Source organism: Montipora capricornis, chromosome 8, assembly GCF_036669925.1.
Source record: "Montipora capricornis isolate CH-2021 chromosome 8, ASM3666992v2, whole genome shotgun sequence".
NCBI lineage: Eukaryota > Metazoa > Cnidaria > Anthozoa > Scleractinia > Acroporidae > Montipora > Montipora capricornis.
The window spans coordinates 51,836,165-51,851,164 of NC_090890.1; the positions used below are offsets into that span (position 1 = coordinate 51,836,165).

At 41.0% G+C, this 15,000-nt stretch overlaps 1 protein-coding gene across 1 annotated transcript in view; it reads right to left on the bottom strand.

Annotated features, from left to right (window-relative positions):
• The window catches only part of LOC138014114 (uncharacterized), a 42,161-nt gene that overhangs the window by 11,885 nt on the left and 15,276 nt on the right, over positions 1-15,000 (bottom strand). The window contains exons 3-4 of the mRNA XM_068861139.1: positions 13,338-13,689; positions 13,093-13,228 (exon numbers count right to left, since the gene is read on the bottom strand). Coding sequence (XP_068717240.1) covers positions 13,093-13,228; positions 13,338-13,689 — 488 coding nt within the window. The remainder of the gene's footprint in view (positions 1-13,092; positions 13,229-13,337; positions 13,690-15,000) is intronic.

The following is a 15,000-nucleotide window of genomic DNA, read 5'->3' on the forward strand; positions in this document are numbered from 1 at the left end:
TGACGCGAATTTATATTTTCAAATGTCGTTTTCGTTGCCGTCACCGTCGTCGTTGTTTAAGTCCTCTATTAGATTAGAGTTTGAATCCGCGTGGTTTAGTGGTCATCAACCATGCCTCCCACCTCTGTGACCCGGGTTCAACTCTGGCTCGGGTCGTACGTGGGCTGAGTTTCAGTCGATCTCAATCTGACTCCGTGGGTTTTTCTCTGGGTACTCCGGTTTTCCTCCCTCCTCAAAATCGACCCCCGGTCTATTCCATCAGGCTGTGGTGCTGTGCTCCGAGGTCATACATGGGTCGTGTTCAGGGGCCGAGCGCCTAGCCGGCAGCACAGCTCCTTCGGTCCGACCTCGTTGAGCTGCGTCGTTGCGGTACTTGGGGACGGCGATTAGCAGCGACAATTATTATTACAATGCCTTCAAATTAACACACTTCGAGGATGATATATACTTCTCCAGAAATATGTGAGGGATTATTATGCAAGTGTTCCTTCAAATTGTTGCACTTTCTTTGCAACTTGATGGGTCTGGCCGGAACGTTCTCCAAAAAGAAAATAGCGCCTTAATCCGGACTTTTTTTATCCGGATGACTTAACTACAGAAAGAAAATAAAGGCGGAGCTCCTCGAGCGCGCACTTACGCGTGCGCGAGAGTGGAGCTCCATAGCTAAAAAAAATTGGTAACAATGAACGAAGTGATATATGAAATGAATCAAATACTGAACTGCGGATATGAAATCAAGTAAGCTGGAGTTGGTCACTCCCAACGTCAGTGGCTTCATAGCTCAGTTGGTTAGCGCGTCGCACCGGTATCGCGAGGTGACGGGTTTAAACCCGGTTAAAGTCCTGAAATTTTCCGGCTTCTCTGCGCAATTGAAAAAATTGCGTCCATAAATGCGAGGATCATAGCTTTACTTGAAAATTTGGTAAACTGTTAATCCGAGAAATAATTATTTTGGTTTTGACGTCTCGTACGCTCGCCTGTACACTCTTTGCGGAGGAGGGAAGGGAATCAGGTGTCAGCCCGTCGTGGTAAGGGGTATGTTATATTTTCTTGGCGAGAAATGTGCAACCCGCGTTTTTCTTGGCGGGAAATTACGCAGGAAATGGGGTGGGCATTGATGTCGCATTCAAAAACTTGTTTACTTTAGGAAGTTACTATTAGCGACGAACAACGGGATAAAGAGCGGGAAAGCGTACGAGAGGAGAAGCGACAAAATTTGAGAAATTTCTGTCGAGAGCTCGAGAGGCCGAGGAAGGAGAAGAACGCTGCTATTTCAATGAAGAATACCGTTAAAAGTGGAGAGAAACAGAGCGGGAGACAACACAGACAAAACACTTATTTACAACGGACTTAACTGATTAGAGTGTAATGTGAAGTGCTACAACGAGTTGCAAATATAGTGGAGACACTTCACCTTCTTGGGGCGTAATCAATTCCCCTACTCCCCCTCACACTGCAGACCCCCCCCCCCCTTATCAGTGTTGCTAGCAAGACAAAAAAAATGTTGGGAACTTAAGCAGTCAACATTGAAAGGGGGAGGGGGGAGAGGAAGTGGGAAAGGTTTAAATTCTAGATACGGCGGGCATTGGAAGCTAGAAAAGGTGTTTTTTAATGAAAGTGTCTCAACAATTTTGCAACTTGTTGTCTGAGTTGGTTGTCACTGTATTGGCGTACGGTCACTTTGTTTATTGGAACGGGAAGGCGTCTATCGTTTGCGTTTAATATGGTGTTTCCAAAAAAAATGGTTTTATTCTCTGATCTGCTGTAAATGGAAAATGGCCAGCGATAAACTGGATTTTGGCGGGGTTTCGGTATGACGTAATTTGAAGCGATTTCAGTGCTTTCTGTGAGTCAAGTCGAAAATACACATAATTTGGTAGATGAAAAGGTGTGATTCCCATCCTTTCGCTTTTTACAGTACGCTAGAAATATCCTGGAACCGATTTCGAAATAATTTGCGTTAAACACCTATATTTCGGTCGACACATGACATCTAAAGCACGCGCAACATTTACGAAAATTAGCTGTTGTTTACGAATGAGAAACAGACATAACCTCTCCTTTAACTGCGATCGCATGCCATTTAAAGGGAACATCCACTTTCCGAAAGATCAATTCCTAGCAAACATTGTTATACAAAGATACATTTTCATACAGGTCCATTTGTAACATTACTTATTGCTTTCGGGCTAGTCTGCTTCCAGAGAAGGGATTGGTAACGCTTACTAGCAAGTCTTCTAAGTGACGTGTCCGGTACAGGCTAATTCCATGTTCTTTGGAATGACTGACTGAGCACAATGATCAAAAGAAAGCACCCGATTGTGCAAAATCCTTTGCGAGATTTGTTTTACAATGAGATACAAAAGCGAACAAATTTGTACCGGCTACACATTATGACATTTATATGAAACGGTCTACACGGTCTACCACAACTTTTCACTGAGAAAATAATATGATATCATATTTCTTGCTGTTGCGATGGTAGACCGTGCTTGGATGGTAGACCGTTGGTAAATGGAATAGATGATATGTACAGTATTTCTAACTGTGTGAGCTTTATTACGAATCACCTGGTAATGCATTCGATTGATTAGAACAGAAAGTACTAGTTGAATTGTGCTGTTTCCTCGAAGATACGATTTTCAACTGTAACGCCACCATCCCCTTTGACGTCACCAAGAAACACAATAAATGGTATTGTGTTACATAATACAAGCCGTGTGTAACTTTCGGAGCATCAGATCTGCAGTGCAAGATACTTTGCTCGCTTTAGTATTTGGTACGGAATCTTCTGTTAGCGATGATAAGTCCAAACACCGGCAAATCGATGCTACCGTATGTCAATAATTAATATCCTTTCGTGTTTGGTACAATGTGCTTTGCACTTCGCGTGCAAACTTCTGAAATGTTTCAGAGCTTATACGATATTTAATGATTGTTTCTTTAGTTCCTGCTTTTCTACGTTGAAACGTTTCCCTATAGGATTCAAATCCGGACTGGCAAAATTATTGCAATCAATCAGACAACAAGTTGCAAAAATAGTGGAGACACTTCACCTTCTTGGGGCGTAATTAATTTCCCTATTATCTCTCACACTGCAGCCCCCCTCCCCCCCTTATCAGTGTTGCTAGCAAGACAAAAAAATGTTGGGAACTTAAGCAGTCAACATTGAAAGGGGGAGGGGGGAGAGGAAGTGGGAAAGGTTTAAATTCTAGATACGGCGGGCATTGGAAGCTAGAAAAGGTGTTTTTTAATGAAAGTGTCTCAACAATTTTGCAACTTGTTGCCTGAGTTGGTTGTCACTGTATTGGCGTACGGTCACTTTGTTTATTGGAACGGGAAGGCGTCTATCGTTTGCGTTTAAAAAAGGTGTTTCCAAAAAAAAAACGGTTTAATTCTCTGATCGGCTGTGAATGGAAAATGGCCAGCGATAAACTGCATTTTGGCGGGGTTTCGGTATGACGTAATTTGAAGGCATTTCAGTGCTTTCTGTGAGTCGGGTCGAAAATACACATAATTTGGTACACGAAAAGGTGTGATTTCCATCCTTTCGCTTTTTAAAGTACGCTAGAAATATCCTGGAACCGATTTCGAAATAATTTGCGTTAAACACCTATATTTCGGTCGACACATGACATCTAAAGCACGCGCAACATTTACGAAAATTAGCTGTTGTTTACGAATGAGAAACAGACATAACCTCTCCTTTAACTGCGATCGCATGCCATTTAAAGGGAACATCCACTTTCCGAAAGATCAATTCCTAGCAAACATTGTTATACAAAGATACATTTTCATACAGGTCCATTTGTAACATTACTTATTGCTTTCGGGCTAGTCTGCTTCCAGAGAAGGGATTGGTAACGCTTACTAGCAAGTCTTCTAAGTGACGTGTCCGGTACAGGCTAATTCCATGTTCTTTGGAATGACTGACTGAGCACAATGATCAAAAGAAAGCACCCGATTGTGCAAAATCCTTTGCGAGAGTTGTGTTACAATGAGATACAAAAGCGAACAAATTTGTACCGGCTACACATTATGACATTTATATGAAACGGTCTACACGGTCTACCACAACTTTTCACTGAGAAAATAATATGATATCATATTTCTTGCTGTTGCGATGGTAGACCGTGCTTGGATGGTAGACCGTTGGTAAATGGAATAGATGATATGTACAGTATTTCTAACTGTGTGAGCTTTATTACGAATCACCTGGTAATGCATTCGATTGATTAGAACAGAAAGTACTAGTTGAATTGTGCTGTTTCCTCGAAGATACGATTTTCAACTGTAACGCCACCATCCCCTTTGACGTCACCAAGAAACACAATAAATGGTATTGTGTTACATAATACAAGCCGTGTGTAACTTTCGGAGCATCAGATCTGCAGTGCAAGATACTTTGCTCGCTTTAGTATTTGGTACGGAATCTTCTGTTAGCGATGATAAGTCCAAACACCGGCAAATCGATGCTACCGTATGTCAATAATTAATATCCTTTCGTGTTTGGTACAATGTGCTTTGCACTTCGCGTGCAAACTTCTGAAATGTTTCAGAGCTTATACGATATTTAATGATTGTTTCTTTAGTTCCTGCTTTTCTACGTTGAAACGTTTCCCTATAGGATTCAAATCCGGACTGGCAAAATTATTGCAATCAATCAGACAACCAGTAGCAAAAATAGTGGAGACACTTCACCTTCTTGGGGCGTAATTAATTTCCCTATTATCTCTCACACTGCAGCCCCCCTCCCCCCCTTATCAGTGTTGCTAGCAAGACAAAAAAATGTTGGGAACTTAAGCAGTCAACATTGAAAGGGGGAGGGGGGAGAGGAAGTGGGAAAGGTTTAAATTCTAGATACGGCGGGCATTGGAAGCTAGAAAAGGTGTTTTTTAATGAAAGTGTCTCAACAATTTTGCAACTTGTTGTCTGAGTTGGTTGTCACTGTATTGGCGTACGGTCACTTTGTTTATTGGAACGGGAAGGCGTCTATCGTTTGCGTTTAATATGGTGTTTCCAAAAAAAAAGGGTTTAATTCTCTGATCTGCTGTAAATGGAAAATGGCCAGCGATAAACTGGATTTTGGCGGGGTTTCGGTATGACGTAATTTGAAGGCATTTCAGTGCTTTCTGTGAGTCGGGTCGAAAATACACGTAATTTGGTTCACGAAAAGGTGTGATTTCCATCCTTTCGCTTTTTAAAGTACGCTAGAAATATCCTGGAACCGATTTCGAAATAATTTGCGTTAAACACCTATATTTCGGTCGACACATGACATCTAAAGCACGCGCAACATTTACGAAAATTAGCTGTTGTTTACGAATGAGAAACAGACATAACCTCTCCTTTAACTGCGATCGCATGCCATTTAAAGGGAACATCCACTTTCCGAAAGATCAATTCCTAGCAAACATTGTTATACAAAGATACATTTTCATACAGGTCCATTTGTAACATTACTTATTGCTTTCGGGCTAGTCTGCTTCCAGAGAAGGGATTGGTAACGCTTACTAGCAAGTCTTCTAAGTGACGTGTCCGGTACAGGCTAATTCCATGTTCTTTGGAATGACTGACTGAGCACAATGATCAAAAGAAAGCACCCGATTGTGCAAAATCCTTTGCGAGATTTGTTTTACAATGAGATACAAAAGCGAACAAATTTGTACCGGCTACACATTATGACATTTATATGAAACGGTCTACACGGTCTACCACAACTTTTCACTGAGAAAATAATATGATATCATATTTCTTGCTGTTGCGATGGTAGACCGTGCTTGGATGGTAGACCGTTGGTAAATGGAATAGATGATATGTACAGTATTTCTAACTGTGTGAGCTTTATTACGAATCACCTGGTAATGCATTCGATTGATTAGAACAGAAAGTACTAGTTGAATTGTGCTGTTTCCTCGAAGATACGATTTTCAACTGTAACGCCACCATCCCCTTTGACGTCACCAAGAAACACAATAAATGGTATTGTGTTACATAATACGAGCCATGTGTAACTTTCGGAGCATCAGATCTGCAGTGCGACATACTTTGCTCGCTTTAGTATTTGGTACGGAATCTTCTGTTAGCGATGATAAGTCCAAACACCGGCAAATCGATGCTACCGTATGTCAATAATTAATATCCTTTCGTGTTTGGTACAATGTGCTTTGCACTTCGCGTGCAAACTTCTGAAATGTTTCAGAGCTTATACGATATTTAATGATTGTTTCTTTAGTTCCTGCTTTTCTACGTTGAAACGTTTCCCTATAGGATTCAAATCCGGACTGGCAAAAGTATTGCAATCAATCAGACAACAAGTTGCAAAAATAGTGGAGACACTTCACCTTCTTGGGGCGTATTTCATTTCCCTATTATCTCTCACACTGCAGCCCCCCTCCCCCCCTTATCAGTGTTGCTAGCAAGACAAAAAAATGTTGGGAACTTAAGCAGTCAACATTGAAAGGGGGAGGGGGGAGAGGAAGTGGGAAAGGTTTAAATTCTAGATACGGCGGGCATTGGAAGCTAGAAAAGGTGTTTTTTAATGAAAGTGTCTCAACAATTTTGCAACTTGTTGTCTGAGTTGGTTGTCACTGTATTGGCGTACGGTCACTTTGTTTATTGGAACGGGAAGGCGTCTATCGTTTGCGTTTAATATGGTGTTTCCAAAAAAAAGGGTTTAATTCTCTGATCTGCTGTAAATGGAAAATGGCCAGCGATAAACTGGATTTTGGCGGGGTTTCGGTATGACGTAATTTGAAGCGATTTCAGTGCTTTCTGTGAGTCGGGTCGAAAATACACATAATTTGGTACACCAAAAGGTGTGATTTCCATCCTTTCACTTTTAAAAGTACGCTAGAAATATCCTGGAACCGATTTCGAAATAATTTGCCTTAAACACCTATATTTCGGTCGACACATGACATCTAAAGCACGCGCAACATGTACGAAATTAGCTGTTGTTTACGAAAGAGAAACAGACATAACCTCTCCTTTAACTGCGATCGCATGCCATTTAAAGGGAACATCCACTTTCCGAAAGATCAATTCCTAGCAAACATTGTTATACAAAGATACATTTTCATACAGGTCCATTTGTAACATTACTTATTGCTTTCGGGCTAGTCTGCTTCCAGAGAAGGGATTGGTAACGCTTACTAGCAAGTCTTCTAAGTGACGTGTCCGGTACAGGCTAATTCCATGTTCTTTGGAATGACTGACTGAGCACAATCATCAAAACAAAGCACCCGATTGTGCAAAATCCTTTGCGATATTTGTTTTACAATGAGATACAAAAGCGAACAAATTTGTACCGGCTACACATTATGACATTTATATGAAACGGTCTACACGGTCTACCACAACTTTTCACTGAGAAAATAATATGATATCATATTTCTTGCTGTTGCGATGGTAGACCGTGCTTGGATGGTAGACCGTTGGTAAATGGAATAGATGATATGTACAGTATTTCTAACTGTGTGAGCTTTATTACGAATCACCTGGTAATGCATTCGATTGATTAGAACAGAAAGTACTAGTTGAATTGTGCTGTTTCCTCGAAGATACGATTTTCAACTGTAACGCCACCATCCCCGTTGACGTCACCAAGAAACACAATAAATGGTATTGTGTTACATAATACAAGCCATGTGTAACTTTCGGAGCATCAGATCTGCAGTGCAAGATACTTTGCTCGCTTTAGGATTTGGTACGGAATCTTCTGTTAGCGATGATAAGTCCAAACACCGGCAAATCGATGCTACCGTATGTCAATAATTAATATCCTTTCGTGTTTGGTACAATGTGCTTTGCACTTCGCGTGCAAACTTCTGAAATGTTTCAGAGCTTATACGATATTTAATGATTGTTTCTTTAGTTCCTGCTTTTCTACGTTGAAACGTTTCCCTATAGGATTCAAATCCGGACTGGCAAAAGTATTGCAATCAATCAGACAACAATTTGCAAAAATAGTGGAGACACTTCACCTTCTTGGGGCGTAATTAATTTCCCTATTATCTCTCACACTGCAGCCCCCCTCCCCCCCTTATCAGTGTTGCTAGCAAGACAAAAAAATGTTGGGAACTTAAGCAGTCAACATTGAAAGGGGGAGGGGGGAGAGGAAGTGGGAAAGGTTTAAATTCTAGATACGGCGGGCATTGGAAGCTAGAAAAGGTGTTTTTTAATGAAAGTGTCTCAACAATTTTGCAACTTGTTGTCTGAGTTGGTTGTCACTGTATTGGCGTACGGTCACTTTGTTTATTGGAACGGGAAGGCGTCTATCGTTTGCGTTTAATATGGTGTTTCCAAAAAAAAAGGGTTTAATTCTCTGATCTGCTGTGAATGGAAAATGGCCAGCGATAAACTGGATTTTGGCGGGGTTTCGGTATGACGTAATTTGAAGGCATTTCAGTGCTTTCTGTGAGTCAAGTCGAAAATACACATAATTTGGTACACGAAAAGGTGTGATTTCCATCCTTTCGCTTTTTAAAGTACGCTAGAAATATCCTGGAACCGATTTCGAAATAATTTGCGTTAAACACCTATATTTCGGTCGACACATGACATCTAAAGCACGCGCAACATTTACGAAAATTAGCTGTTGTTTACGAATGAGAAACAGACATAACCTCTCCTTTAACTGCGATCGCATGCCATTTAAAGGGAACATCCACTTTCCGAAAGATCAATTCCTAGCAAACATTGTTATACAAAGATACATTTTCATACAGGTCCATTTGTAACATTACTTATTGCTTTCGGGCTAGTCTGCTTCCAGAGAAGGGATTGGTAACGCTTACCAGCAAGTCTCCTAATTGACGTGTCGGGTACAGGCTACCTCCCTGCTCTTCAGCATGCCTGCCTGACCACCATAATCACAAGAAAGCCCCCGATTGTGCAAAATCCTCTGCGAGATTTGTTTTACAATGAGATACAAAAGCGAACAAATTTGTACCGGCTACACATTATGACATTTATATGAAACGGTCTACACGGTCTACCACAACTTTTCACTGAGAAAATAATATGATATCATATTTCTTGCTGTTGCGATGGTAGACCGTGCTTGGATGGTAGACCGTTGGTAAATGGAATAGATGATATGTACAGTATTTCTAACTGTGTGAGCTTTATTACGAATCACCTGGTAATGCATTCGATTGATTAGAACAGAAAGTACTAGTTGAATTGTGCTGTTTCCTCGAAGATACGATTTTCAACTGTAACGCCACCATCCCCTTTGACGCCACCAAGAAGCACGATAAATGGTATTGTGTTACATAGTACGGGCCGTGTGTAGCCTTCGGAGCATCAGATCTGCAGTGCAAGATACTTTGCTCGCTTTAGTATTTGGTACGGAATCTTCTGTTAGCGATGATAAGTCCAAACACCGGCAAATCGATGCTACCGTATGTCAATAATTAATATCCTTTCGTGTTTGGTACAATGTGCTTTGCACTTCGCGTGCAAACTTCTGAAATGTTTCAGAGCTTATACGATATTTAATGATTGTTTCTTTAGTTCCTGCTTTTCTACGTTGAAACGTTTCCCTATAGGATTCAAATCCGGACTGGCAAAAGTATTGCAATCAATCAGACAACAAGTTGCAAAAATAGTGGAGACACTTCACCTTCTTGGGGCGTAATTAATTTCCCTATTATCTCTCACACTGTAGCCCCCCTCCCCCCCTTATCAGTGTTGCTAGCAAGACAAAAAAATGTTGGGAACTTAAGCAGTCAACATTGAAAGGGGGAGGGGGGAGAGGAAGTGGGAAAGGTTTAAATTCTAGATACGGCGGGCATTGGAAGCTAGAAAAGGTGTTTTTTAATGAAAGTGTCTCAACAATTTTGCAACTTGTTGTCTGAGTTGGTTGTCACTGTATTGGCGTACGGTCACTTTGTTTATTGGAACGGGAAGGCGTCTATCGTTTGCGTTTAATATGGTGTTTCCAAAAAAAAAGGGTTTAATTCTCTGATCTGCTGTCAATGGAAAATGGCCAGGGATAAACTGGATTTTGGCGGGGTTTCGGTATGACGTAATTTGAAGGCATTTCAGTGCTTTCTGTGAGTCGGGTCGAAAATACACATAATTTGGTACACGAAAAGGTGTGATTTCCATCCTTTCGCTTTTTAAAGTACGCTAGAAATATCCTGGAACCGATTTCGAAATAATTTGCGTTAAACACCTATATTTCGGTCGACACATGACATCTAAAGCACGCGCAACATTTACGAAAATTAGCTGTTGTATACGAATGACAAACAGACATAACCCCTCCTTTAACTGCGATCGCGAGCCATTTAAAGGGAACATACACTTACAGAAAACTCTATTCCTAGCAAACATTGTTATACCAAGATACATTGTCATAGCGCTCCATTTGTGAAATTACTTATTGCTTTCGGGCTAGTCTGCTTCCAGAGAAGGGATTGGTAACGCTTACTAGCAAGTCTTCTAAGTGACGTGTCCGGTACAGGCTAATTCCATGTTCTTTGGAATGACTGACTGAGCACAATGATCAAAAAAAAGCACCCGATTGTGCAAAATCCTTTGCGAGATTTGTTTTACAATGAGATACAAAAGCGAACAAATTTGTACCGGCTACACATTATGACATTTATATGAAACGGTCTACACGGTCTACCACAACTTTTCACTGAGAAAATAATATGATATCATATTTCTTGCTGTTGCGATGGTAGACCGTGCTTGGATGGTAGACCGTTGGTAAATGGAATTCATGATATGTACAGGATTTCTAACTGTGTGAGCTTTATTACGAATCACCTGGTAATGCATTCGATTGATTAGAACAGAAACTACTAGTCGAATTGTGCTGTTTCCTCGAAGATACGATTTTCAACTGTGACGCCACCATCCCCTTTGACGTCACCAAGAAACACAATAAATGGTATTGTGTTACATAATACAAGCCGTGTGTAACTTTCTGTGCATCAGATATGCAGTGCAACATACTTTGCTCGCTTTAGTATTTGGTACGGAATCTTCTGTTAGCGATGATAAGTCCAAACACCGGCAAATCGATGCTACCGTATGTCAATAATTAATATCCTTTCGTGTTTGGTACAATGTGCTTTGCACTTCGCGTGCAAACTTCTGAAATGTTTCAGAGCTTATACGATATTTAATGATTGTTTCTTTAGTTCCTGCTTTTCTACGTTGAAACGTTTCCCTATAGGATTCAAATCCGGACTGGCAAAAGTATTGCAATCAATCAGACAACAATTTGCAAAAATAGTGAAGACACTTCACCTTCTTGGGGCGTAATTAATTTCCCTATTATCTCTCACACTGTAGCCCCCCTCCCCCCCTTATCAGTGTTGCTAGCAAGACAAAAAAATGTTGGGAACTTAAGCAGTCAACATTGAAAGGGGGAGGGGGGAGAGGAAGTGGGAAAGGTTTAAATTCTAGATACGGCGGGCATTGGAAGCTAGAAAAGGTGTTTTTTAATGAAAGTGTCTCAACAATTTTGCAACTTGTTGTAGCTTTCAACCCCATATCAACCATATGAGCGTTAGCCTTACTAATGGAAATTGGGACACAAGGACAGAGAAAAACTATGACCAGGGTGGGAATTGAACCCACGACCTTCGGGGGAAACTGGCTCACCTTTCTGAGAGGTCGCCAAAATGAACTGTGTCACCGCTGCGATAGAGGTGGAACCCATCAAGAGGCGTGACATGTATACAAATTAAATTCTAGACCTTGTGAGTCACTTTTCATTTGGGTATGATACAGTCGAAACTTCCGTAAGCGGGACACCCTCGAGACCGAGGCTAAGTGTCCGCTTACGGGAGGTGTCCGTTCAAGTTGAAAAAAAAACAAGTCCAATAGAGGGCATATAATACACCACAACAAGTCTTTTACAGCTCCTTAAGACAATTTGTAGTTGTGTTTCAAGGTGAGTAGGCAGGCAAAACACGACTCTTATTGGTCAAGATAGGAAATTCAAAGACGTCAGAGCTCTTCTCTAAAAAGTACATCTTTCAAAGACCTCCTTAGGGGAGAGTTTTTAAGGGCTGGTTTTGTATAAGATGCCATTTGTTCATTAGAATTTGTTTGAGATTGGGTGAGGAAGTTCCTGAAGAGTGCGTCTAACTCAGCCAAGGCAGTTCTTATTACGGGAAAGCGGATAAACTGTGAGAGGAGCAGGATATGGTATAGAATTGCCTTGCTCCTTTGAAGTGCCCCTGTGATAAAAAAAAAAAAAAAACACTTCCTTTTTTCCTTCAGATTTTGAAAGTGTGTTTACTTAACATCTGACTGGCAAAATTTTGAGCTTTGATTTTTATCCAAAGGCCGTTTACTTTGAGTGTAAGTTTTGGATTTCACGGTCCGCCATTACTCACGTTCAAAACTGACCGATTGGACCTCAGAGGGTTGGATCCAGGGAAAAGTGACGTCAGAGGCTCACTAGCTTAAAATTTCAGCGTGTGAACGCGGCTTATTATATATGTAAAGCGTGAGTTTAAAAGTCTAAAAGACAAAACCCCCGTGCTGCATATTAATTCTGCGGCGTACACACGTATTGCATTCTTAAACTAGTGAGCCTTTGACGTCATTTTCTCCTCGATCCAGCTCTGTCAAGAACATAATATTAGTGATGGCGGACCATTAAAAAGGAAAATTACAGATAAAATAAAGAGGTGTCTTTTTGAAATCAAGGCTTAAAACGTGGGTCACTTAGTGTTTTGTTAACATAGTTTCAAATCCAAAGAAAAATATAAATTGATTTTTTGGTCACAGGGGCCCTTTAAGGAGACAAATTTTCGTACGACTGGCTTGAAGAAAAGTTTAAAAAGGAAATGAAATGAAAAAAAAGCTAATTGTAATCGAAAGGACTATGTTTTGTCCAGGACAGTCGACTGCGATTAAACTGTTAAAATCGAACCCATTTCGTTAGATATACGGGAGGATATTTTAGACCCTGTGGACCACGAATAGGTGTCCGTGTCCGCTTACGAGAGACGTCCGATTACCGGTGGCGTCCTTTAGCGGAGGTTCGAGTGTACTCAAGTTTTGCAAGTCAAAGTAAGACAGATCCACTTTTTCTGCCGACAGTTTAAGCCCTACCTCCATGGATAGTCACCTGGCGGATGGACATCGGGTTGGCTCCCGCCAGACGCTGCTGAGTGAAGTACTTGTCGCTTATCCATAAAGGTTTATTTCTAATGAAAGCCTCATATCTGGAAGGAAGTCTTGCGTATCTCTAGAAGGGAAAGAGAGACCGTTTCGTTAAGAAGAATTCCGGGCAGGAAACGTTTTCTGGTTGGTTAGTACCCAGTAGTCGGGAAACCAAGACCCCCTCATCTACTTACTCCAATTGCTGGCTCCATGAATGACTGGAAAGATGCTGATAGCGAGAGATATTCTGAAATGTTTGTGATCTCCTTTCCACCAGTGATACTAAAATATTGGTAAAAAGATGCATTGCTTGCTACAACCGAGGTAAGATAACCATTGACCCAGTATCTGCTGAAAGGATCTTGAGTTAACACAGCCCTCAGTTCATTGGGTGTCATATTTAATAATGCAAAGCCGTGCACGGAAGCGTCGAATTTGTAGGTAAACGTGGCCTGTTTTCGAGCCAGCTCTTTTTCCCTCATCGCTTTACATATTTCACTGGTCTGTTGAGGAAGGGACACCTCACACGGGACTGCAGTTACAGACCTTGATAAAGAAATGAAATTGGTAATTATAATATAACAATATAAAAATTACTTTAGAAAAACTAAAATCTCTTGACTTTTATTGGCTTTTAAATTTAAAGCTACATCAGCTAACTCCAGCTGGCTTATAGCATGGCGAGAATCCTTTAAGATGTCTACAAAATGTGTCAAGAAAATAAGTTAAGAGAATTTAATATGGAGGTATATCTATGACAAAATGCAATCCTCTGTAGTTGATATAGTAGTTTCCAAGTCGTGAATGCATCGATCCAAACACCCGTTTCAGGTATCATGCAGATAGTCAAAATGCAGAAAAAGGCATAATGCAAATAGGCATAACGCGAAAAGGCAAAACGAAAATAGGCATAACGCGACGAAAAAGGCAAAATGCAAGTAAGCATAACGCAAATATAGGCATAACACGAAAAAGCTTTATGCAAATAGGCATAACGGCAAAGGGCATCACGCAAGTAGGCATCACGCAAATAGTCATCACGCAAATAATCATTACGCGAGACAATCAGCGGTCGTAGGAATGACCTGGAGCCTTCGTATCTTTTTTGAGAAGATGGTGATCGAACGGGCGATACCTTCTTCTTCCACTCGAATGTCTTGGCTCAATATTAGAGAATTGTTACTGAACTATTACGCCAGGAAGAAAATGGTTTCCTGAAGTGATTTTGATTCCTTTCGACTTAAGCAATCAATTTATGTCCTTTTTCAGCTGAAACTATTAATCCGCAGAGTGCACAGATAGTCTATTCTTCGAAAAGCTTTGGCAATGACATAAAACTTTTACCACGAAGTCAATGCTACACAGGTACCTGCTGTTTTTATACGGGTCAACCAGGCCGACCAAAATTCTAAATAGAAGCCGACAGCTTGAAATTCCTACTGTAATTAATTAGGCTTGAAATTGCCACAACGATGTCCGTAAGCTTGCGAATTCGCCGCTACCCTTTTCAGTAAGCACTCATTCTTGCTCGGACTGATCTTCGGTCGTTCTCTCGTCGCTCAGAAGCCGAATTTCATCGCTTAAAAGAGACGACACTGTCTACTGTGAAGCAGAACCTGCACAATTTGCAACCATTTTCAAAATCATTATGATACTATCTGAACCAGCGGCACGATGCTCTGCGGGGGCTAGTTTTGTCGTGCTTTCTGCAGCAATTACCGACCCTTCCCCCACTCCCGACCACATACCTCCTTCTCTTTGCGTTAACCCTTTTAAAGAGAGGCCTTTTCGCGGTATGTCTGTCCAAGTTATGCCTTTTCACGTTATGCTTATTTGCGTGCTTGTTTTTGCCATTAT